A 26651-nucleotide genomic window follows, 5' to 3' on the forward strand; every position below is an offset into this window, starting at 1 on the left:
GTGAGGCGTTTGCTCCTCGGCAGCCCTTTCAGACACAGCTCCGCAGCTTGCCCTCCCTGGTGCAGGACGTGATGGATCCTCTCCTGGTTGGTTCTCGCCTCTGGTTCGATCTTCCCGAACTCGTTAAGAGGTATCAGCTGGGTGACGATTCTCTGTTCTTTGTGCCGGTGGTGGACAAGTGTGTATTTGCTTCGCCCTAGGGGGAGGCTGGGCTTCCTCAGGTGCAGCCCCAGCTGCCAAGCAAAGGCGGTTAATACCAACGTTTGCCCTGGCGGGTGCCCCCCTACAATAGGCTTACCAGACTTACAAGGAAGTCTACCGGAATGCCATGCAGCAGGTGCAGGTCGTGGTCCACGAGGCGTACTGGAGCACTGGTGACGTTTCCCCGCATGTTGTTCTTCTCCGCGAGACTCTCTATGGTCTGCCGCGTCCACGGTGATGTGCGCAGTCATGGGGATGTGCAAGCTGTGGCTGTCTACATCCCATTATTTGGCAGCAACACAGCAGACCTTGCTGGCCCTTCCATTTTGGCTGGGAGCGACGCTGATTCCGGGGACACAGCAGGTCATTCAGGAGGTTGCTGCAGCAGCGACCTCCTTCAAGGACTCTAAGGCCTTGTTGGAGCAAACGCGGGCTTCTCGCCCTAACGCTCCCATAGTGGGTTCTTCCTCCTGGGCGCATCCTACGCACGAGTCTACCGGCTGGCTTCGGAAGCTGGGTAGAGGTAGGAGGAGGAGCCGTCCTGCCAAAGGTAAGGGCAAGGAGAAGGCTGGCTCCCAGCAGCCTTTTTGCGGTCGTAGGGGGTCTGCCCCGACCTCCCTTAAAACCTGCTGGCTGTCGCCATGGGTCCGTCCCAGATAATGTTCATCTGCAGGGGACCACTCACACACTCTTAACACACTCCGGTGCCGTCACTCTCTATTCCTACCGGAGTGGGAGAAGGCTACTAGCAACACTTGGGTGCTATCCACTGTCAGGGTCGGCATACCACTGTAGCGAGGCCCGCCAGAGTTCATTGGCATAAGGCACACTCCGGTGCCGTCATGTCTCTGAAGGCTTGGCGGCTTCGACCATTCGTGGCTACTCCACCGCTATTTCCACTTTTCACACCCCTGTCGATGGTGCTCTTATGGGGCAGCACCCTCTTCTGCAGCGCTTATTAGCTGGCGTGGATCGGGTTCGACCTGCTCTCAGGCGTACCAGCTCACCTTGGGATTTGTCAATCTTGCTAGATTGGCTGTCCGGTCCTACCTTCTCACGTCTATCGGCTATTACCATTCAGTTGTTAACATGGAAAGCTGTATTTCTGGTGGCGGTAACATCTGGGCCAAGGGTTGGCGACTTACATGCTATGTCGGCAGACCCGGCGCTGACTGTGTTCCATCCAGATCGTGTCAGTATTCGCTTCCCGGATACTTACCGTCCGAAGATCGATCACGCTTTCCATGTGACAGCTCCTATCAAACTTCCTACTCTTACCCAGCCTTCCACATCGGGGACCTCTGCAACAGGCACTCACCCGTTGGATGTCCGTAAGACCCTGAAGGTCTATATCAAGCGAAAACAAGGGATCCATACGGGTACCCATCTGTTCTGCTGTTACGGTGGCAGGAAGGCTGGGATGCCGGCCAGCAAACAGACCCTACCTCGCTGGTTTGTATCGGTCATTTGTAGTGCTTATCAGGCTATTGCTGTATCGATGCCATACTGTATTGCTGTATCGATACCATACTGTATTGCTGTATTGATACCATACTGTATTACTGTATCATTACACAACAACCAGAACTGAACACTGAGCCATCTTACATAGACGTTCCTTCAGACTATAGCACCTGACATGATGCATCACTGCATGGATCATCGAGTAGCTATTCTGAAAGTGACCACCAACCATCTCCTTCTCTACTTTGAAATTGCCCTACATATTTTGTCTCAAGTGGACCCTACTTATTGTTAACTAGAATGCATTTTGTTTTACTGAGAAAATCATGATGGTGTATGTATCAAATAATATTGATAAGTCCATTTATAATGCTCCAAAACCAGTTTAAGTGAATGCTCATGGCACCACATTTACTCATAGATTTCCAAATGAAAGTAATGTGATTATACCTAATTTTTGCAATAGTCTTACCATCATCGGCCTGTTTAACCACAGGCAGCGATGTTCCAGCAGGGCAGACAAGTGGGATCAACTCCATGGTCATCACTGACCGACGGAGACCAACAACTTACCATCATATATACAGTGCACTCTGTCTTTCTCAGATTGCTGTATGAACCGGATTGAACTCACGTAATCCTTCTTTGTTGTCATAACGAAAAAGCTCTGTATCTCGGACTCTCATTACCAAACTGTCGGCCCGAAGGTAGTTACACGCGTAAAACATTGCTTTATAATCCGGACTGTGCAGGATCCGTTGATTGGTTCGTGTATGTTGTCTAATTTACTGAGCAGGAAGTCCACTTGGCCAATAAACCTCAAATAACAACCCATTGATTGGTTTGCGTATTTTGTCTAGCGGTGAACGCTTATTTACCTTTGATGCGATTAACACTAATTTGTAAACTATAATTAAGATGATCATGTAAACTCAGTGTCAGTGTCACTATGCATTAGTGGTGCACCGATCGATCAAATAATTGATTGGTTTATTGATCGTTTGACAATCAAACTTCGATAATCGATTGAAAAACAATCCAATCGATAACATTGTATACTATCTTCAAGAATAACATAAGCGATTGGTGTACATGCAAGATTTGTAAATACCTCAAGGTAGGCTCACAATCGCAGCCGAAATACAGGAAGTCAAGTCTATTTATAGCTTGCCCAGGGAGCAGTCGTTTTCTTCTTGTGCAGGTAGTGGCTTGCAGCGTAATAACACTTTTAGCGTGGATACATTAAAATCTGTGTACCTCAGACTGCTGTCTAATTCGGACTTTTTAGTCGGTCCCAAGCCGGTCCGAATTAGACAGAGTGTACTGTAACACAAATTAAAACATAAGAAACTTTCCAGTTTTGCTACCTTTTTGTTCTGTATACAAATGCAGGTAGATAACTGCTCTGAGTATCCAGATAATTATTCATTCAGATTATTAGATCAATAAGATTTTCACTCATCTCAGACTATTAGCTGTCTACATGTGCAAATCCTAAAAAGTCTGAGCCACTTTCACATGCATATACGCACCTCCAAATTCATACTGGTGAAAGGACCCCTTTGAGTTTGAGGTGTTCGCCATGTCTGTCTCTGTGGTAGAAACACTGGACTGTCTGAAAACATACCAAGAGACAGCACCATCATACAATGTCAGCTTTAAGTTAAGTCTGGGGCGTGGTAATAAAAAACAATGTTTACTTGTCCACAGGTAAATAAACTGAAAAACTCATGTTCTTAGTCCTGTGCTTCTTGTCCGGATCTATCTCAGATTTACTCATACTTCACGGGATTGAAGTGAGTAACTGAGTATGGTTTTATGCCACTTTCAGCAGTATTTGAGCAATAACATGGCAACAGTCAACAAAAATGGGCTTTCCACACTACCCAATGGGTTGGTTTGTTGTTAACGCTGCACACAGCAACATTCCAGCTATATGATGGCGGTTTGTAAATAATCGAGTCTGGATCAGACAATCCAGTGATCAACAGCATGAGCATCGATCTACACAATTGGGATACAATGAACACAGAAAGAAAATCAGCATTTTGAACATATACTTAATACAGTGAGTTGGAACAGCTAACTTGAGAGAATTGATTTTTGACTTATCATAACCAAGGTGCCTACAATATTACTGACGGCAGAATAACAGGCCGAGAAATGTTTGGAAATATATGTGTACTGAAGAAATATTTCCAACCAACAACTGAAAATATTGATAACAGCAAATGGCAAGACCCAGTCTATATTCCTATGGTCACCAGAGAGTGTACTCGGAAGCAAGCATCAAAACATTTTCAGTGAATTATCCTTACCTGCAGAGAGTATTTAATGTATTATATCTTTCAAACAAATTCAATAGATGACAACAATGAAAGACCTGAAAGTTGTGACAGAATCCTCACCTCTTGACTGTCAGATTGTATCAGGGCTCTCCACCATAATATGTTTTCAGGTAAAATTACAAGGGGAAACAAACACACAGTTTATGATTATGTTGACCATGCTAATGTTGAAACTAATAATGGACTCAGTTGTGGCATGACTACTACTTCATTAGGTACATCATAATACACCGATTACAACCTGAGCTGGTTGTTCAAGTTGCGTCTTCCGTGGGACATGTGGACAACAACAAAAATGAGTTCATTTTGTAAACTTGTAAACAACTACTCCAGCCCAACGTACTCAATGTTTTAAATCTCCACACATGTACTTTAGCAATATAGTCTGAAAAAGTCTCCATTACAACATATGTTCCACTGCCGATGTTTCACGAACCTCAGTCGATCCAGATCTTATCGTGCAACTGGCATTTAAAGTTCTATCTAAATATGGCGGTGGAAAATTGACGGGTAGTGTGGTTGTACGTCCGAGTTTAAAAGTTAAAAACTGCATGAAAAGTTCATGTTCACAAAAACGCACACAATTAAACATCACATCTGAATTGTTGTCATTTAGTAGCGAATGGTCAAGCTGTCCTAGACGCTGATAACATCAATATTGATTCGAAGAATTTACATCTTGGTAATGGCTTCAATTTATCTCTGTTAAATCGGCTACACTTTACAACATTCAAAATCTACTATTACAGAATCGTGGGAAAGTTTCCCAGAAACCTTTTTCCAAACATTTCTTAAACTGTTATTACCTAAAATTATTAATATTCACTTGGACACAGTCATCCCGGCTTCGGATCAACAACAAGCCGCCATTTTATTTACTCATCAGTGACGCGAGAATGCGCGTGGGTAGTGTTTTCACGACAACTATCTAACAGTTGTATTGATTTCGATGTGTTTGTCTTACATTGAGCGAATGTACGTATACAGTTATATGTTTCTTGGAAGTGCCCGGCAAAATCATTATGATGTAGGTCAAATTATTCTCATTTTCGATTGTTTTTGTTAAACGGACATCTCACCAACCACCGCTCAGAAGATGCAAAGGCTGAAATCATCAATTTACTTTAACCCAACGAAGCGTTTTCAAATTGTGCAAAAGCGATGATTCATTTGAGGGCAACGTTTTATAATAAATCATTAAAGTGAAACGCATTTGCTAGCGTGTCCTATTCAATGAAAACGTTTGAAAAGACTTTTTTTTTGGGAGAGGCCTACAGCACCAGCCAGGAACACGAATACTAACACACTAGTCTAATAGGCTTAAAAAACCCAAGAATAAATAAAAAAAATAGTAATTTCATGCATTTAATGCAGGTAACGCAGACGATATTACATGCATCGTATCCATGAATATCTCCAGCACATGTGACATCTACATGACGTCTCAAGGAGCGAACAGAACAGCTGGCTGATCGTTCCACGGTAGACGTTACAGGCCAGCTGTAGATCGAACTGTGACAAGAGCACCATCAACGATACAACACAAACTTACCACAACGCTGTAAGAAAAGAGGGGTGACTTCAGCCTTCCGGTGGTCAACTTTCCAGTCATTCCCAACGAAACTGCACAATTCAGAGAGGATAGTGAAGAAAAACAAAATCACTTCAGTCCCCCCAAAATGTTTATTTTCCAAAACTACAACTTGTGAATGAACAGTTCGTACATTTTCAGCACTCAGTGAACAGTATTAACTAATAAAGTTGCAGCACTAGTTTGAAGTAAGGTACCTGTAAACGCCCAAGTAATTTACGTTCATGGGTAACTAGTAGTATCAACATACACCGCGAGAAAATGAACTCTCTTGTTCTTGTTCTGATTCAAACATCCAATAAAGAAACAATTAATTCATCTGAAAAACAAAATAAGAATCTGACTCAGTAAAGCGTATTTCACACTGTTGACGCCACGTAATACCTGTTCAAAATCCAGAATTGACGAAACCACGCATACCACATTTACATTGCATCAAAGATTAAAAACAGAAATTTGAAAATAAAACGTCTCTTTCACGAAAACGTCATGGAATCATACAAAAAGGGAATGAATATATCTTGGCTTTAACTGTTAAACACTTTTACCATCTTACGTTTCTACTGCGTGACGTATACGTGTATTACGTTGTAACTTACGTTCTTGTTAAATTTAAAGACTGAATTTTGATTAAACGCCATAAATGACAAAAACAGTAAAAATATTTGCACCAGATATATAACCAAAAGAGAAGTGAACATTATTCTGAAAATATGGCCTAGACAGTAGTGCAACATTTAATCTGCAAGCAACAGTTACACAATGAAACATTGGGATAAAACATTTGTTTACTTTTGGATCTATCCTTAAATAACAATCTGTATAGTTGACAAAACGTACACTTCAATGTCATGAACATATTAAATCGTTTTATCATCTTAAGTAATGATTCCGAAAGAAATATTCGTATGAAATTTACGTAACACCTTTAGTAATTTACGTTAGGGTGAAAAAGTGGCATAATCAACAATGGAATCCATAGAATGAGCATTGCTCTGCTCGCACAGAAATTCAAACGGTTACCAACACGTGATTTTTGGTGTTTTTGAGGTTTCCCATGTAACGTCCTGGACTATTCTAACTGTCAATTAAACGTAAATTACAAAACGTAAATTACATTTTGCTTATCTGTGTGATCATCCGGGTTCTGCAGTTGTGTATCTACGTCGATGCTGTATTAAACAATAGAACGAAATGTTGTTTCAAAGTAACCAATGGTCCCATAACGCTTCACAGCAACGCAGTCTTTAAACCGAACATTACTGGTCTGTGTTCAACTAACCTGTATCTCTCGTAGACATAACCTGCTTATTATCTAACTATACTGAACCACAAAAGAAACGTCGCCTTTCAAAACCAAATGCAAAATTTTGTTCTTACAAGGTGGTGTTTGCATTATGATTGACCCTACCAATAAAAGCGAGTCTCAAACTCGCTTGAAATCATTGTTGTTTTAACACAATCACCATGGCACGACTTACGAAAGATCAGAGGAACCAAGTCTTGGGACGATTGCAAGTCGTCCAGACTGCACGGAGGGTAGCCAATTATTTTAATGTTCATGGTAGGACAATCTACCGACTGCAGGAGTGGTATCAGGTCACTAACAGCATCCAAGACGTCCACGCAGTGGGCGACCTTCAGTAACATCACCACGTCTATACCGACAGATTGTGCGCAGCCATCTGCAGGATCGCTTCCCCAGAGCGACGGAAACAGCACGACATGCCATTGGGATTCACAACAGACCCATTAGTGCCAATACAGTGCATCGAGGTTTACGCGGAAGAAACCTCTGCTGCCACAGACCATATCGTAGTGCTGCCCTCACCGCTCATCACCATCGAATCCGATGGGCAATGGGCAACTCAGAATCGAAATTGGCGTTATCGACAATGGAGAACTGTGCTTTTATCTCATGAAAGACGATATTGTGTTTCTACAGTCGATATCAGAGTGAGAGTACGGTGAAGGCGTGGGGAACTGTTTTCTAATGAGGGTATTGTTGAAAGAGACTCGTGAGATGGTCCAAGTATCATGGTGTGGTGTGCATTCGCTCTGAATCAGTTAGTTGACACCGTGGTGTTCCAGAATCTTGGCCCAGGATGAGGAAATGGCGTGACAGCTGCTCGCTATATTGACCAAGTCATAAGACTCCACGTTTTACCACATTTTGGTCGAGACAGAAATCACATCTTCCAGCAAGACAACGCTCGTGCCCACACTGTCAGATCAAGATTAGACTTCCTAAGACAACATGGCACCCAAACCCTACAATATCCTGCACTCAGTCCGGATTTAAGTCCAATAAAACACCTTTGGGGCGAGTTTCGAAGTAGACTGAATGACCTCCAACCAAGGCCGACAACTGCGGCTCGCCTCGATCAGGCATTTCGCACAGTATGGATCCAAGTGCCTATGGTATTCATCAACCTGCTAATTCATTCCATGTACAGAAGATTCAACGCTTTCATCGATACCCATGGAGGACACACACAATACTGACTTTGGGGTATCTTAATGGTACCATTTTTGGTGATTTTGTTTGTGTGAACTCTAAATGGGATTCCCGAAAATGTGTTAACCATAATTGTCAAGTTTGAACTGAATCCTCCGTTTCTATTGTTATATTAGAGTGAATTAAAGTGTGTGCTTTAGGAAATCGCTATCGGTGCGACATTTCTTTTGTGGTTCAGTATGTATCATTTCATGCCCCAAATCATACATTTTTTGGCATTGTAATAGTTTCTAGTTTTTAGTTATGGGCAATACAATCTGACATAACGTAAATGACACGTGTGCTGTCGACAATTGTTTATTGCTTACATTGCAGTTTTGTATGTTTGCACATGTGTATTTGATGTTTTTTTTATTTCATAAACAATTCCTGATTGCTTTCAAAACTTAACTACATTCGACTTGTGGTAGCGGTGGTCATCTTAGAGGCAGCTTTTATTGACGGGAACGTCACTCACCGACACCAGAAAAGCCGTACCTCCTACCCATTTATGTCAATCCATTGATACTAGGCATTTGTTTAAATGACTTGTTAGTTTTCTTGCTTTTCGTGTTTCCCATACTTGTCATTATTAATGTATTTAAAGATCTAAAAGTGCTTTTGGTTTCATGAATCGCATCTTGTAAACTCAACGACTGCAATATTGTCCACAGCTCTAGCCTTTAGTGTTCACAATGTTTGGGGTACAATAATTATTGTGCTTGCTCTCTTTTTAACCAATAATTCAGAATTAGATAACGGTTACAGCATTCAGGGACTCAGCAAAGCTTTCAAACAGGTTTGAGATAGTCATATGGTGGTTATTTCCAAATTTGAAGCATTAGTGACAAAAATGATGTCTCAAATTTCTTCAGGTGAATAACTGACCAGCCTTTTGAAGTGTTTATGACGGGCGCCACCGACGGGGCAGGATACGCTCACATGTTTTCGCGAAAACCTGGTATCATCACTTTTTGATAGTGATTCCTAAAATACACATACCCGCCACCTCTCACGCCTTTGGATGTTCTTATCATTCATGCCACGCTCTCAGCTTGAGATATATACTTCGTAGGGTTGAGGCAACGTACGTTTTAAGAACTTGCAACGCACATTTCATGTATTACAGCTGATATATTTGCAGTCGTTGGGGAGCCACGTGCTGAATACAAAATGCATGATGGGAACGGCTCAAAGTGAAGCATGGCGGGCAAATCTGCAGAAAGAAGAGAGGGACCGTCAAAATTATTTACCATCACCACAACCAAATCGTAAAGAATGCTTGAAAAGAAACATAAAGACTACGGTTAGTTTGATGTGGCATAGATCTCTAAAGAAAGTATTGCATTACAGCTGCAGCTAGAGAAAATGAACCTGGAATGGAAACGTTGGGCTTTGAGACCACCAAGACATTAACAGCTGGTGGTGCGGTTGACCTTGCCAGATGCCTGAGGATTGAGCTCGAGGAACAGAACAAGCAATACATTAGGAATGACCACCTGGCCAACATCATGCCCCCTTTTCAGGAAATATTACTCAAACAAAAGAAAACTGAAACAAATTATGAAAGATTGGCAGGTGGTACGACAAGTACCCATGAAAGCAAAACTGAGTCAGAGTTGAAACAAGCAATATGTAACACAAATGTACAAACCATGTTACATTTCTTTCTTAATAAAGCTCTAGTTTTAGAACTTATTCATTCAAAGGAAGTAATGAAAATTGTAAGGCGTGGCCTTTTGCACCTAATTACCTCAGGAAACACCATCATAAGAGTCTTAGCTTGAGTTCTCGGGCTGGTTTACATCAACCAAGGCATCAATCGCTTCCAATGAATCCATTATCTTCACAAACTGGAAGGGACAAGGACTCTGCAAATCTATTGTCCTTGAACGTTGTGACAAGAGCAGTACACAACCAGCAGAACTGAAGCTGTAAATTTAGATGGCCAGCAATATCAGACCAACGTTCTGACAGATTACATTTCTAATACAGAATACCCTATGTAAGGCAAACTGTGTTAGAAACCTTCAGACGTAGCAGACCACAGTTCTGACTTCTGATGTCATTCACAACCAGACGCATTGCCTCTTCACAAAGCATCAACGTATGGCTGCTATACAACCTAAAACCCTTGACAAGGAATTTCAATTTCACCAAATCTAGAGACGTTCTTGAAATATAAGTGCTAAATTCTTTCCGCATCCATAAGAAATCTCAGCTAAAAGAAGAGTCGGCTGTACAATTGTGATTATGTGTAAGGTGTATATTTGTTTCAGTAGTATTACAGCTGTAATGTTGTTTGTAATCATATCGAGTCTGGACCAGACTATCCAGTGATTGCTACCATGCGATGTGTTTATGAAATCTCTATTAAATAGTAATCACTCATTTTCAGTAACGGGTGCAAATGCTGTCACCGCCATGCTTCTCTTAAACTTAATTAGCAAATGTTATTATCAGTATGGTTGGATAATGGTACCAACCTTGCCAACATCCAGCTACAGTCCTATTATTTCCAGAATTTGTGTTGCTAGTCTCATGTTAAATAAATACAGTATCATTATTTGAAATATATACCCCAAAAAGATTGAATGATAATAAGTAGATTTGAGAACAGTTTACTTTTCTGCATTTAAACAGTTAACATTTATGAAGACAATGTCGATTTTTAGTTTGCTTATTTGATCTTTATAGATTGTTTTCAGTTTTCAATATCTTGAAACCTACCCAGTTTAAGTCTATCTGAAGACAAGACAGTGTTTCTGCAGACAAGACGTTGCCTGAAATGTTCGTTACTTATATAGTGGTTTATATCTAGTGGTTGGAAAACTATTAAACCATGTTTCCCCCTTAAATAGACGACACATATGTTTTATGATTGAACTTTCAGAGGATTTGAAAGTATTTGTCAATTATTGACATTTTGTTTCGTGTGTATCCTGCGTTCCTAAAGTTTGCTTTCACACAGTTTGGTCAATGTTTGCAAGTTCAGTATGTTTTATCCTGCACTATACTTGCTTGGGGTTAATTAGTCTACCTAGCAAGAACAAAGTTACAATGTTAAGGAAACAAGTCCTCCTAGACTTGGTAATATGAACCATGACTGCTTTCTAGGTGCGTGTTTTTATTGGTTTAGGTGGTTTTTCTTTTTAGAACAAACATTTCAGTGTTTTGATTCTGAAACAGAAGCTGCATAGGCGTCTGCCTTCCACATGCACTAGGCTGTTGCGTTTGGGCGTTTGAATCAAACATGGTGGGGTGTGTTTCAGCACCCTTGTTTTTCGCTGTTTATGACAATGTTTCATTTCACTCAAACTCAACGAATATTGAATCAGTTGCTTCACTGCAAGTACTAACATGTCGTTTAAAGTGCTCATTAAGCACACAAAAAGTTGCATTTACCTTAGAGTATAAATGACCTCCCCACGTTTAAGTTTATATATGACTATCAGATTTTAGGGTGTTCCCATACTTTTTGTTTGTAGTATATTTTCAAAAGCTTTCATATTGTGTTGAATTTCCGTTGGTTTTAAGCAGCCCAATATGTTACCTTGGCAAAATAAATGATTTTACTCAAATACAACTTGTTTACTTGTTCAATATTTTTGTGAGCCATTTGCACCCCGTTATTGACGGAGAGCGAATGCTACCAGTTGTTCGCGAAAAGGTGAGTGTATCCTGTCCTACCGGTGGCACCCGTCATAAACATATGCTTATGTCTAGTCATTTGTTCACCTGAAATAATTCGGGAACGTATGGTGTAAGTCAAAATAGGGAATTGCATCGGACATCATTTTTGTCACTGATGCATCAAATTTGGAAATTCCCTCCACATGTCTACCATAAAACCTCTCAACAGCTTTACTGAGGCCTTGAGTGTTGTAACCTTGATCACACATGCTGATCTAAATACCTCAAGAGAAAAGATCCAAGAAGTCAGAAGAAACGAATGACAGTAGAAGAGAACGACAAAACCACGTGTGTGTCCAGATGTGTGGATTTTCAAGTGAATTTAAGTTTCTCGTCTTTGATGATGTGAAAACAATAAGTTGAGTATTTCTTCAGTCACGATTATCCTTTTCAAACACAGAAGGCAAAAATCAGACAGTTAAAGAAGATCTTTCCTTACAACCAGATTATTCCAACTAGACGTTGAGAGAATGTTTTTTTGCAGGCTAGTATCTCAACAAGTTCGTGTACCTTTACTCCCAATTGCAGTTTAAAGAACACTAGGGGCGGTGGGATGGCCTAGTGGTTAAAGCGTTCGCTCGTCACGCCGAAGACCCGGGTTCGATTCCCCACATGGGTACAATGTGTGAAGCCCATTTCTGATGTCCCCCGCCGTGACATTGATGGAATATTGCTAAAAGCGGCGTAAAACTAAATTCACTCACTCACTTACGAGTTAAAACGCTAACTGTAGTTCGTAACAAAAGTAGTCACCCTGTCGGTTCGTTATAAACGTAGTATATAACCATAGGAATTAAGATGGCCACAACTTTGTTGCTGAGTTTGATGAAGGATCCCATGCATCTTTTACAGTTCCTGCAATCATCCCATGTTGGTGTCCGATTGAGGCCATGACGAGAATGTGGAGATGATTGGCTATTGGACGGAAAGTGTGACAAGCCTCTACAACAGGTGTATCTAACACTGTGGCTACACAACAGTTGGTGGGATGGAAGTTTGAAGGAACTATCTTGCAGACGCTCTTGACAAGGGGTCATGTTGTGATTTGGAAGTACAACTATACGAACGACGGGTGCAGCTGTTCGTAGTGGAAAGCGTGTTCAGTGAAGAGTGAGAATTATTTAATGGTGCAATGGCGGATCTGTTTTGGAATTAACACTAAGTCCGATACGTAAGACTGTTTTGCATTATATTACTATCATTTTACCCCACAATTAATGCCTCAACCCTGACTGTCTTCTGGTTTTATACATGACATTCCATCAGGTTTTGTTGCAGACAAAACACATATTCGTTTTGTAAACTAAAAATCAATCACTTCAAAATATTGCATTCAGTCACAGAAAAAAACAAGTTTGGTTATGTTAAAGATATTATTTTTCAACTTTGTGCAAACGTGAGGGCAAACGTATTTCCATGGGACACGACGTACTAATTATGCTTTAAGTAAGTATACAAACTTACCTCTATATTTCAGAGGTTCAGACCAATAGGTCTAAAAGGAAGTGAAATGCAATCTGAAGTTTACTGCGAAACAAGATGTGAAATGTTGAACATTTATAGCATTTGTGTGAAGCATGAGAGGTATAAGAGGTAGGCATTATCATGACAGAACTGCGCGGTACACAGCTGAGCCGCAGTCCGCTTTAAAGTCAGTGAGTTTAATTTTACGCCGGTTTCAGCAATAGTCCAGAATTATCACGGCGGGAGGACACCAGAAATGGGCTTCACAAATTGTACCCATGTGGGGAATCGAACCCAGATCTTCAGCATGACGAGCGAAAGCTTTAACCACTAGGCTACTCCACCGCCCCGCTTTAAAAAGGATGCGTATTACAATAGTATTTCCTACTTACCGTATAGTGGACTGGGGCGGTGGGGTAGCCTAGTGGTTAAAGCGTTGGCTCGTCGCGCCAAAGACCCGGGTTCGATTCCCCCACATGGGCACAATGTGTGAAGCCCATTTCTGGTGTCCCCGCCGTGATATTGCTGGAATATTGCTAAAAGCGGCGTAAAACTAAACTCAGTCAGTCAGTCAGTATAGTGGACTATAGATAGAACTGATTCTGTGGCGTTCCTCACGAAACTCACAAAAGTGACATTTTCTTCCGTTTTTTATCTGCCCAGCATGCATGACTACAAAATAGCGGCCCCTTCATATACCGACTTTCACAAGGGAGATGGGGAATTCTGAGGTTAGCTGCCACTTTGGCGTTTAAAATGTAAATGTGACAATCTAATAAAAGAACACGATGCTCTGTGTCGTGAATTTAAAGTGAAATACGCAAACTGTAGAAGTAACTTAACAACGAACCTTCGTCGTCACGCCTAACTTTCCTGGTGTCGGCTTTGACGTCTGGAACGTCACCAGTGGCTGTGGACAGAGTCTCGTCTTCAGCGATTCCACGTGTTAATACTGAGACGTACCCCAGTAACGGTCATTGTGAAGAGCAACTGACATACAACAGCATATGATTTATTGTGAAAGGACAGGGCCATACGAGTGTTCTTGATGACCCACAATTTCGAGACTTTTGATCCAAAGCTCACTTGATCATTCGCACCACGTCTCCTAAGAAGAAAATTCCTAAAACGCATCTCGAAGCCAAACACGTTGTTCAGAAACTGTTGTCATCTGCAGAATAAGTATGCATTTATCGTAAACTCACAGATAGGAATTTATATTTAATCACCATTAGCTACTGACCTTGAAAATATAATAGATGCCTCGTTGTTTTCATGAGGACATTGGCTTCTGAAGTATTATTCACACACAGAAGCCGCATGTTCAGAACTACAGGGGATTGATTTATAAAAGGAAATATGTAAATGATTTAATTTGTTCAGGCTGCTCTCACATCTGACGGATGGAAGTTTGTGTTACAGACAGCTATGTAACCACTGCATCCAACCATATCACTGTTGAGTAGCAAGTGAAGAATTAGGTTTTACAGACTAGGGATACGATAGAAATTCACACAGGTAAAATACACAAGAATTGTTTTTTTGACAAAATATAATTATATATATTAGATTATATGGATAGGAGGTAAAAGACAAAACTTCAAAACTGTCACTAATACAGCGGAATACAAGCATCGTTTTCGACATAAGGTCTTAAAATTGGATATCCATATGAAAATGGTAAAGTAAGCAGTAAATACATAATTGTTTTTCAAGAAAACAGTTTCTTTTACGTCTGAGCATATTGCAGACACTCACAGTTCAGGCAGTTGAGAAGTGAAAGTTACCAATAAAACATGGCTCTCCTCCTGTCAACGCTGCTAATATGATTAAAGCCGATAAACAACACTGCACGCTGCCTTTATCGACGAAATACTTTCTTCAACCCAATAAAACTCCAAAACGAAGCGACAATTGAGAAGCAACTGGGAAAACGATATGTTCATCGCCTAATGAAAATTGGTCAGCAGATTGATCTTTTTTCAGTGTAATCTAATTAGCAACTTGTAGAATCCAATATGGCTGACACGCAAATGCATTTTGACGCGCACCTGAAAAGCTAAAATGTGCAACGTATGATATTACTACACAATGCAAACTTGCAATCTTTCCTGTACAAATTAATGCAGATATGTAAACATGTAGACATGTAAGTTAGTCTTATCCCTCTCAAGAACACCATCTCACTACTGGGGTCTGAGACAGTTGTTGAAAGTCGCTATATTTAATTAACTTTACATTATTTCCCGCTACCTCATCAGTCTGGATCGCTGAGATATGGCGATTTTTGCTGATGCTGGTGATTTTGTCTTGAGAGCGTCTGACCAATTGGGTGTTATGTACAGTAAAACTGGGGGACTAAGAATTAAAAATGAATAATAAACAAAACTATATTAGTTTGGGATGCTTAGCTTGTTAGGCTCAAGATGAACATGGTAATCTGTCAGTTTAATTAGTAACATGGAATTCTTACAAAGAACAACGTAATGAACACTGAGATATAAGAAAAATTGAGACTCCAAGGAATACGTTTTATCAACTGTAATACTACTATATTTAACCGGAGGTTCAACCAGAACACATGTAATCAACACCTTCTGTTTTGTAAGTAGCTGGAGATTCTAACAACAAATACATGTTATCATCACCTTCTGTTTTGTAAGTAGCTGGAGATTCTAACAACAAACACATGTAATCAACACATTCTGTTTTGTAAGTAGCTGGAGATTCCAACAACGAACACATGTAATCATCACCTTCTGTTTCGTAAGTAGCTGGAGATTCCAACAACGAACACATGTAATCATCACCTTCTGTTTTGTAAGTAGCTGGAGATTCCAACAACGAACACATGTAATCAACACCTTCAGTTTCGTAAGTAGCTGGAGATTCTAACAACGAACACATGTAATCATCACCTTCTGTTTTGTAAGTAGCTGGAGATTCCAACAACGAACACATGTAATCAACACCTTCTGTTTTGTAAGTAGCTGGAGATTCTAACAACGAACACATGTAATCATCACCTTCTGTTTCGTAAGTAGCTGGAGATTCCAACAACAAACACATGTAATCAACACCTTCTGTTTTGTAAGTAGCTGGAGATTCCAAAAACAAACACATGTAATCAATACCTTCTGTTTCGTAAGTAGCTGGAGATTCTAACAACGAACACATGTAATCAACACCTTCAGTTTCGTAAGTAGCTGGAGATTCTAAGAACGAACACATGTAATCAACACCTTCAGTTTCGTAACTCCCTGGTCTAACGAGGAACACCAGACATGAAACCTTGCGGTTCCATAAGTAGCTGGACATGTTCCCCAGGATCACAGATTTTCATTTGATTCTCTGGTTTCAAGATATCAAGTTCGATAACCTAAACTATTCAATCATAACCTATTCTGCAAGTAAAGGTCCTTCAACCGACCCCATTGTGTTTTGTTATCGTATCGTATCAGTTTTTCTTAGTCATTCAAAGCACATGCTCATGATCTAATCTGATCTCAGCAGACATTTCTCAAGATAATAGAAAATGTTTTGTTGCTTTCATTTATCTTATTCCTTTGATTATAGGATGGGCGTTTTGCTATTTTTGACATACTGTTTATTGTTTCATATCAACAAAGTTCTTTGCAAACAGTTGTATTTCGTCTTCTTGTTTAATATCTTTTTAAACGAGATATTTAACTTTAATAAGATCGGTGTGTAGTATTAGGTTCCTCATTTAACCTACTGTAACCTATTTCATGCAGTTTAACCCGATGTATGCATGTTTATAGTTTGGTGAACGAATACATCTGCACCAAAGAATGGCCCTATTCCATTTGTTTTGGAGACCGAGGAGTGTGCTGACCAGTACGGATTATGCATACAAAATACTCGAAAACGCTCAAACAGATACACTGTTTCCACATGAAAACAATCAGATTATCTAGGGTCAGTTCTGTAAAATAATAAAAGTCATACACCAGGTGTATCCATGATAACTGGTGCTGTTGAACACGTCTATACGTTATTCAGACATTCAGTCTCTTAGGTTTGGGAAGAAATGACAATAAAACATATGCATTATCTTATATCATCTTTTAATTGATGTTATAAAATGCAGTGATTTGAATTTGAAGTAAGGTCTCGAATCTTTAACCCTTGGGGTATATACGGCAAATATTGTTAAATAGCACCATTCTTAAGGCTACACCAAACTGTGATCTCTTTTCATTATAGTGACTCATGCTTGCAATATGAATGAAGGTAGATAGGCATGTGACGGAGACATCGTTACTTTCAGAGATCTCATTGCTTGCATCACATTACGCTGCTCACATTGAACCTACAATCAATAATCTCTTGGTGGACAATAGCACGCTACCATGCTATCAATAGCACGCTACCACGCTATCAAAATATCAATTACAACTACATGTACATATTTACACTTACATTAAAATGATCGCTTGCGTTAGTAACTAGCAGATACAGAAACAGCAGTACAAAGTACACACACTGTACGTCAGCATTATATCTGTATGCAGGATAGAATAAATAGTGTTATCACATGGCTACAACTTTATTGATACTCGTCGATACGGTATTGATATAGCATAAAACTTACTGTTACAGTTGTGACACGGGTGGCAAGAAAGAATACGTCACTCGCTTACGAACATCGCGTCGGTATTATTTCAGCCTCACGGCGGCTTGTTTAAGACGTACTTGTACCTGTGTAGAAGGAGATCGACTGTACGGTAAAAGAGAAAAACTACTTTTGGGTAAGTGATTTTAGTGTCATGCCAGCGACCTTGACAAAGTGGACAGTAGGAATGGATTAACAGCTCATACATGTGAGGTAATTGAACCCGTCCCTACGGTGTGAACAATCCACGTTTTATCCATTATCCATCTTCGCAACGACGCTAAATGTGCTGATGTGAACACTGTCGATGTATGTGTCAATGTAATATATGTTTTTTCCAGACATTGTCAAAGGAAATGGCTGCTCGTGAAGGTGGGGCTGCTCGTGAAGGTGGGGCTGATCGAGAAGGTGGGGGCGATCGTGAAGGTGGGGCTGATCGTGAAGGTGGGGCTGATCGAGAAGGTGGGGCTGATCGTGAAGGTGGGGGTGATCGTGAAGGTGAAATGGCGCTGCGATGGGCAAGGGAAATGCCACTGCAGAACCTTATTGATGAAATCTGTGAAACAGGTGAAAAAATCACCACAAGTCAGCTGACTCGTATACAGCAATATGTCATTGGTAAGACAAACTTGGTTCTCACTTGTTTTGTTAATGGTATTTTTATCTTTTCAGGAGAGATACAAAACTGTTTTCAATAGGAGCTAGGTTTAGGTGGTACTGCGCTAAACTGAATTTTGAACCGTAAGCGCAGCGTTGCATACTTTGCAGCTCATAGCTAAGAATTCACGGTGCACTTTAATATCAGAAATCATGTTTATAAAGGCGACCCAGGTTTTGTATACAAAGTGGAAAAGTTACATCTACTCCATATAAATGTTGAACAATTAAATGATGCATCAGTCAATGCACATTTATGAAAACATCTCTTCGACTTTAATGTCAATTCACACTGTTAATGAACGGCGCTGAATTTGTTTTTTTTCGTGTTTGTAGGACGCGCGATACTCGTGCACTGTTTGGATTGTTATCAGTAGGTAATAAAAGAAACCTTTCCGCAAATAATGCTTACAAAATACCATTCCTTGCTAAAAATAACGCTTACACCGTGGGTAAGCAGCAAACAATAGGTTCCAACAAGAAGTTGCGCGTAAGGAAGACAGTGTCGCTCGGTCTCCTATTACCAGGTGTTTGTTTTGTCAATGACCCATAATAGAGTATTCATCAAGTGAACAAAATAGTATGTTCAGTAACGTAAGACCGATACCACTTTAAATGAGGCACAATAAATGTCTCTAGTATATAATGTAATGCGTTCTCTGGTCTCGATACTCATCGCAAAGAACATGGGTTGCACCTCGTCTTCAACGCTTCAATTATTCTCTTTCTGTATCGACATCAAGACTTAAAGGCACTATATCACACCACACTTCTCTAAAAACAAATAATGTATTTCTCTCAATAATTCTAACTATATCACCTCTCAGGGAGGCGTAATATGATGTATTCCAAAAAAGAATTACGTATTTAGATTGCAATATAAATTAACAGGTTCGAATGAATTAATGTAACGTTGCATTAATTGACACTCGCGCTCTCTCCCGGCGAACATTATTAAAAGCGAACCCCAAAGAGTTATGTTCCTTGGGGCAAGTGTTCCATGTATGGCAAGTGTTCTCTGTTTGGAAGCTGTCCGCCTCGAAGTCTAAATTATCGATTTCAGGCAAGTCGTAAGGGATAATAAGCCTTTTTTTTGCATCAATAGGAAGCTATTAAAGTGAGTGCATATGTCCCAATATATATAATATAGGCAAAAATATTGTCGAAAATGTGTGACGTTGTGTCTTTAATCCCAAAGGAAATGACTCACTGACTTGATTGACACATATCAACGTATACCAGTTGCATAGATCGATGTTCATGCTGTTGATTGTCTGACTCGATTATTTACAGACAGCCGCCACTTAGCTGGGATATTGCTGAGAGCGGCGTTGAACAACTACCAAACCATAACTTCGTTCACTGTGTGTGTCATGATATGGCCTGTTTCACAGTCGATATGCTTGGAACATTGTAAAACGAGAACAACATCTATATATTTATAGATGTTGCGTTTTTTCAATGAGTTTTTTAGTGTTACTGATTAGGTCTATAATACACTTTGCACGGGTATGTAGTCTCTGGAATGTTTTATGCCGTTATGTAATATCTTTGATGTGTTCACAGGGGAACATGGCTGCTCTGCAGATGAAATCACCAAATTCGACAAGCCATCACATTTCTTCGCACATCTCCGTGAGAAGAAGTTCATCTCCTTCGCAAACCTGGCCTTTTTTCAAGCTGTCCTCAAACGAATTGAAAGACAGGATCTCTTTGACATTGTTTCAGAATTTGCCCGGAACCATTCAGGCGACACGCTGTATCTTGAAGTTTCCAAAATTGATGAAGGTAATGCTTGTCAAAGCGTCGCTCTACACTTTATGTTTGAAAAGCCTACATATGAAAAATGTTCCGCAGCCATGTTAAATGCAAAAATCCTTTATATGGCAATAAGCTGGGTACATGTAGACTATTGAAAAGGCAATTAAATCCGCAACCATGAATATGCGATGAAACTCATTGTGTGTATGTGTTCGTTTGTACGTACGGTATGCTGTATGCTGCGTGCGAGCGTGTGTTTGTTTGAACTGACAGTAGTAATTTCATCTTACACAAATACATGCTTGTGAGTATGTTTGAGTTAAAGGTCAAAATATAACATAGGTATGGGTCTGTCAATATCTGAATAGATATATTTGAAGTTCTCACTTTGTCCTTTTTCCCAAGCCACATACCAAATATGACCCCATCTTAGTTTGTTTTCGAAACCTGTCGTTAGATTTACCTGAAGCAGTTATGTTCAAAGCACAAATAATGTAAACATCGATTGATTGTATCATTGTTACAAGTCCACCAACATATATGTTCCAGGAAGTAATGCCAGGGTCAATTTACATGTACGGAAGACTCTCACTAAGAGAAACGAAGTTGACACGATTGTAAAGAGCTTGGCCAGTTGTCTGGAAATTCCCGCCGAGTCTATCCGGGTGATGGGGGCCGAGGCAACAAACAGTTACCGCTTGACTCTGTTCATCCCCGCCAAGTACAGAGATCGCCTTGTGGACAAGAACAAGCTCAACCATCTGATGAAGGTCGACATTGACGAGGTGGAAGTGGATGGGGAGACTATCAAGCTTACCCCAGAAGATAGGAATTAGGACAAACACACTACATTTGCTTGATTGTAAAGACACAAACTTTTATTGTATATGAGTTGTAAAATGCCTTGTCGTTATTGTCGAGCGAAGAGGTAATGAATGAATGAATAATTACTGCATTAAGCCGCATCAAGTTTGCAGCTTTACTCAGCGAGCCGCATTAACAATAGCGAAGAAGTTAACTAAAAATGGTGTAAATATGTATCTACTTAATTATTTCACAAGGAAGTTTGTTTTTCTTCATGTCTTCTATTCAATTTTCGGTCACATTTCCATATCAATTTCTACATAATGTCAGTTGGAACGTGTGAATGTGTTACGGGCCACGTTAACATGGGGAAACAGTTTAGCTTCCGGTGTGTGAACTAGCGGCGAGATGCAGTAGGCACTGGTCTAACAAACGTTTGTTATATTTAATATTGTGGTGTGTAAAATGTAAGACAACGCTTACTATTATTTGAAACGACGGTCCAACGTGCTACGTTGTCATTTTAAAAATATTAAATATTAAATGTGTAATCATGTCATGGTATAAAACTGTGTGTACACATAGCAATATACACATGCACACTACACACCCTCTTGCTCCCGGGAACTCAGGTGGAGTGGCCTGTTTCATGTCGTTCATGCATGTCCTTTTTTCTGTTGAATGATAAATAACAATATGTTCACCAGCTAAAGAGAAGCGAATGGCTGGTTTCTGGAATGATTTATGACCTTGGAGGTGAATTAGTTTTCTTGGTTTCGCCTCCATTGACATCACCCTGATCTCCACGGGTTGTTGTGTGTATTGATATGAGTCTTTGTGCCCACAGTAGTTTGTTTCTTCATATCTGTCACTTCAATGTGAACGTATTTGTATCACTGTAGCCTTAAAGTAGAAAATACTTTCTTCCGAGATCTGCTGCCTGTGTACAGTGTACAGATGTTTGAAGGGCATTCGGAAGTTGGTAGGGTAATACAGCATATTTGATATAGATGTGCAACTTCATAATCGTGTGTAAATAATAAAGAAGTTGCACATCTATATCAAATGTGTTGTGCAGTGTAGAGAAATACTCACATTTCTACTTCCTACCCATTTTACAGTTGCTACATTTAAAGCCATGTTTATTGTTTTATCAACGTGTAACGGGTCAGGCGATTTTTAGTTCAGATTATATTCTTTGAAGTCTATATTTATAAACATATTTGTGCTGTTTATCCATGTATTTATATTTCTAAAAGTTAAATATTTAAGGACGTCTTCGTTCAAATGTCCTCATCTCTATATAAAATTCTTATTACACAAACACATTGGTGATCAATGTAGCACGTTACCAATATCACCATCCAGCTTCTATTGTTTGCAGATAATATGAATGAATTGTTTCTTATGATTTAAATTTTGGTCCAAAGAACTCATATCAAACTTTAATCAAGTTACTTAAATTTCACAGCAAAACAAATTATTTAAATGACAACGATAACATCAGGTAAGTTTAAAATGTGTTCTTTTATAACGACAAAGCAGTTATATTGACATAGCAGGAGATATCAAATTAACGATGAAAGGAGTTTACAATAATTACTTTGCAACTGCATAATAATTTTAATAATCAAGTAATAATTGCGTTGGCGTGCAATGAAAATAGCAATGAAAATGTACTTATATCGTATGTTGGGACCAATCATTAAAACTATTATATTTTGATGTTCCAATATCGGACAGAAATAAATGAACTTATAATCAGTGAAACAATGACGTATTTGTCGTATGTACATGCACTTGAAAACTTGATATGTGTCAGTAGTGTACAGTGGTGAATGCCCTTGATAAGCACGACAGCTGATATAGTGATCGGTGAGGGAGGATATATATCACATCTATTTCAGATGATTACGTTGCACACACCTTACATTGAACAGCACGCCATTGCGTGAATGACTCAACGGCTTATATCTTTAACAACGCAACCGCGTAAGGTGTAACCATTGTGTGATTTTTTCGTTGAGAGGCATTTTAGAAGTTGTGAAGATGAAGGAAAACTGATATATATGGATAGTCAACTTCTTTATTGCGATGAGTGCGTCGTTTCGGTGTAGGTACTAACACCGTTATCAAGCAAGTGATACAACAACTGAAGCAAGGAGAATATATACATAGCTGTATAGTGAGTATATACAACTCGGTTGATGTACATTGGATATTTGATAAGTGATTAAAGCAGAGGAGGTTGATGTACGGAGTGATTGATTGTGATTAGAGTTGAGTTTATACGATTGATGAGTTGACGTACAATAGTTGTGATTACAAGCACAAAGGAGGGAGCATGGAAGCCAGATGGACAAAGGAGGTAGGGAAGGATTACTGGTGGTGGTGTTTGATTAGGTGGTGATAGGCTGACGAGATGAAATAACCTTGATCTCGATTCATGGTGGGGTTGTGGCGTTTGACTACAAAACTACAAGACTACAAAATTAGGAAACTCCTTGAAGCCATAAACATCCAACGCCACAACCCCACCATGACAATCTGATAAAACAACACGTTGCTCTGTGTCGTGAATTTAGAGAGAAATACGCAAACTGTAGAAGAAACTTAACAAAGAACCTTCGTCGGCACGCCTAACTTTCCTGGTGTCGGCTTTGACGTCTGGAACGTCACGAGTGACTGTGGACAGCTAGTGTCTCGTCTTCAGCGATTCCACGTGTTAATACTGAGACGTACCCCAGTAACGGTCATTGTGAAGAGCAACTGGCATACAACAGCATATGATTTATTGTGAAAGGACAGGGCCATGCGAGTGTTCTTGATGACCAACAATTTCGAGACTTGATCCAAAGCTCACTTGATCATTCGCACCACGTCTCCTCAGAAGAAAATTCCTAAAACGCATCTCGAAGCCAAACACGTTGTTCAGAAACTGTTGTCATCTGCAGAATAACTACGCATTTATCGTAAACTCACAGATGGGAATTTATATTTAATCACCATTAGCTACTGACCTTGACAATATAATAGATGCCTCGTTGTTTTCATGAGGACATTGGCTTCTGAAGTATTTTAATATTCACACACAGAAGCCGCATGTTCAGAACTACAGGGGATCGATTTATAAAAGGAAATATGTAAATGATTTAATTTGTTCAGGCTGCTCTCACATCTGACGGATGGAAGTTTGTGTTACAGACAGCTATGTCATCATATCACTGTTGAGTAGCAAGTGAAGAATTAGGTTTTACTGACTAGGGATACGATTGAAATTCACACAGGTAAAATACACAAGAATTGTTTTTTGACAAAATATAATTATATATATTAGATTATATGGATAGGAGGCAAAAGACAAAACTTCAAAACTGTCACTAATACAGCGGAATACAAATATCTTTTACCACATAAGGTATTAAAATTCGATATCCATATGAAAATGGTAAAGTAAGCAGTAAATACATAATGGTTTTTCAAGAAAACAGTTTCTTTTACGTCTGAGCATATTGCAGACACTCACAGTTCAGGCAGTTGAGAAGTGAAAGTTACCAATAAAACATGGGTCTCCTCCTGTCACCGCTGCTAATATGATTAAAGCCGATAAACAACACTGCATGCTGCCTTTATCGTCGAAATACTTTCTTCAACCCAATAAAGCTCCCAAACGAAGCGACAATTGAGAAGCAACTGGGAAAACGATATGTTCTAATGAAAATTGGTCTTGCCCATTTGCAAGCTAAGCAGATTGATCTTTTTTCAGTGTAATCTAATTAGCAACTTGTAGAATCCAATATGGCTGACACGCAAATGCATTTTGACGCGCACCTGAAAAGCTAAAATGAGCAACGTATGATGTTGCTACACAATGCAAACTTGCAATCTTTCCTGTACAAGTTAACGAAGATATGTAATTTTTAAGGTTTACTCTGTGTAGACATTTAAGTTAGTCTTATCCCTCTCACGAACACCATCTCACTACTGGGGTGTGAGACAGTTGTTGAAAGTGGCTATATTTAATTAATTTTACATTATTTCCCGCTACCTCATCAGTCTGGATCGCTGAGATATGGCGATTTTTGTTGATGCTGGTGATTTTGTCTTGAGAGCGTCTGACAATTGGGTGTTATGTACAGTAAAACTGGGGGACTAAGAATTAAAAATGAATAATAAACAAAATTATTAGTTTGGGATGCTTAGCTTGTTAGGCTAAAGATGAACATGGCAATCTGTCAGTTTAATTAATAACATGGAATTCTTACAAAGAACAAACGTAATGAACCCTGAGATATAAAAACATTGAGATTCCAAGGAATACGTTTTATCAACTGTAATGCTGCTATATCTAACCGGAGGTTCCATCAGAACACATGTAATCAACACCTTCTGTTTCGTAAGTAGCTGGATATTCCAACAACGAACACATGTAATCAACACATTCTGTTTCGTAAGTAGCTGGAGATTCCAACAACGAACACATGTAATCAACACATTCAGTTTCGTAAGTAGCTGGAGATTCTAACAACGAACACATGTAATCATCACCTTCAGTTTCGAAAGTAGTTGGAGATTCTAACAACAAACACATGTAATCAACAGCTTCTGTTTCGTAAGTAGCTGGAGATTCTAACAACGAACACATGTAATCATCACCTTCAGTTTCGAAAGTAGTTGGAGATTCTAACAACGAACACATGTAATCAACAGCTTCTGTTTCGTAAGTAGCTGGAGATTCTAACAACGAACACATGTAATCATCACCTTCAGTTTCGTAAGTAGCTGGAGATTCTAACAACGAACACATGTAATCAACACCTTCTGTTTCGAAAGTAGTTGGAGATTCTAACAACGAACACATGTAATCAACACATTCTGTTTCGTAAGTAGCTGGAGATTCTAACAACGAACACATGTAATCATCACCTTCTGTTTCGTAAGTAGCTGGAGATTCCAACAACGAACACATGTAATGAACAGCTTCTGTTTCGTAAGTAGCTGGAGATTCTAACAACGAACACATGTAATGAACACCTTCTGTTTCGTAAGTAGCTGGAGATTCTAACAACGAACACATGTAATCATCACCTTCAGTTTCGTAAGTAGCTGGAGATTCTAACAACGAACACATGTAATGAACACCTTCTGTTTCGTAAGTAGCTGGAGATTCTAACAACGAACACATGTAATCAACACCTTCAGTTTTGTAAGTCCCTGGTCTAACGAGGAACACCAGAGATGAACCCTTGCGGTTCCATAAGTAGCTGGACATGTTCTCCAGGAACACAGATTTTCATTTGATTCTCTAGTTTCAAGTGTCCAATTCGATAACCTAAACTATTCATTCATAACCTATTCTGCCAGTAAAGGTCCTTCAACCGACCCCATTGTGTTTTGTTATCGTATCGTATCAGTTTTTCTTAGTCATTCAAAGCACATGCTCATGATCTAATCTGATCTCAGCAGACACTTCTCAAGAAAATAGAAATTTTTTGCTGCTTTCATTTATCTTATTCCTATGATTATAGGATGGGG

The 26651-nt window shown here is 39.7% G+C and overlaps 2 protein-coding genes across 4 annotated transcripts in view; one reads left to right on the forward strand and one right to left on the reverse strand.

The window, feature by feature from the left end:
- Positions 1-4895, reverse strand: part of LOC124260021 (sex comb on midleg-like protein 2) — a 37258-nt gene extending 32363 nt beyond the window's left edge. The window contains exons 1-2 of the mRNA XM_046694250.1: positions 4820-4895; positions 3198-3280 (exon numbers count right to left, since the gene is read on the reverse strand). Coding sequence (XP_046550206.1) covers positions 3198-3249 — 52 coding nt within the window. The 5' untranslated portion in view covers positions 3250-3280; positions 4820-4895. The remainder of the gene's footprint in view (positions 1-3197; positions 3281-4819) is intronic.
- A 12909-nt stretch (positions 4896-17804) lies between these two features.
- Positions 17805-21179, forward strand: LOC124260013. 3 transcript variants are annotated; one of them, XM_046694242.1, is made up of 5 exons: positions 17808-18030; positions 18236-18302; positions 18339-18512; positions 20118-20339; positions 20862-21179. In XM_046694242.1, exons 2-5 carry the CDS (start codon positions 18251-18253, stop codon positions 21146-21148), a joined length of 735 nt encoding a protein of 244 aa, XP_046550198.1. In that variant the 5' UTR covers positions 17808-18030; positions 18236-18250; the 3' UTR covers positions 21149-21179. The 3 variants fall into 3 exon arrangements, with proteins under 3 accessions (XP_046550199.1, XP_046550198.1, XP_046550197.1); XM_046694243.1 differs by having other exon boundaries at positions 17805-18030; positions 18236-18512; positions 20280-20339; XM_046694241.1 differs by having other exon boundaries at positions 17809-18030; positions 18236-18512.
- The last annotated feature ends 5472 nt before the right edge of the window (positions 21180-26651 follow it).

The sequence above is a fragment of the Haliotis rubra genome, unplaced genomic scaffold (genome assembly GCF_003918875.1).
Source record: "Haliotis rubra isolate DU_JTF1 unplaced genomic scaffold, ASM391887v1 Scf747, whole genome shotgun sequence".
NCBI classification, from domain to species: Eukaryota; Metazoa; Mollusca; class Gastropoda; order Lepetellida; family Haliotidae; genus Haliotis; species Haliotis rubra.

Bases quoted from the DNA above. Each gene is read 5' to 3' on its own strand.
- LOC124260013 (XM_046694241.1), top strand. From the start codon at position 18,251: ATGGCTGCTCGTGAAGGTGGGGCTGCTCGTGAAGGTGGGGCTGATCGA. The intron at 18,513-20,117 runs GTAAGACAAACT...ATGTGTTCACAG, and splicing joins TATACAGCAATATGTCATTG to GGGAACATGGCTGCTCTGCA. The intron at 20,340-20,861 runs GTAATGCTTGTC...TATATGTTCCAG, and splicing joins AGTTTCCAAAATTGATGAAG to GAAGTAATGCCAGGGTCAAT.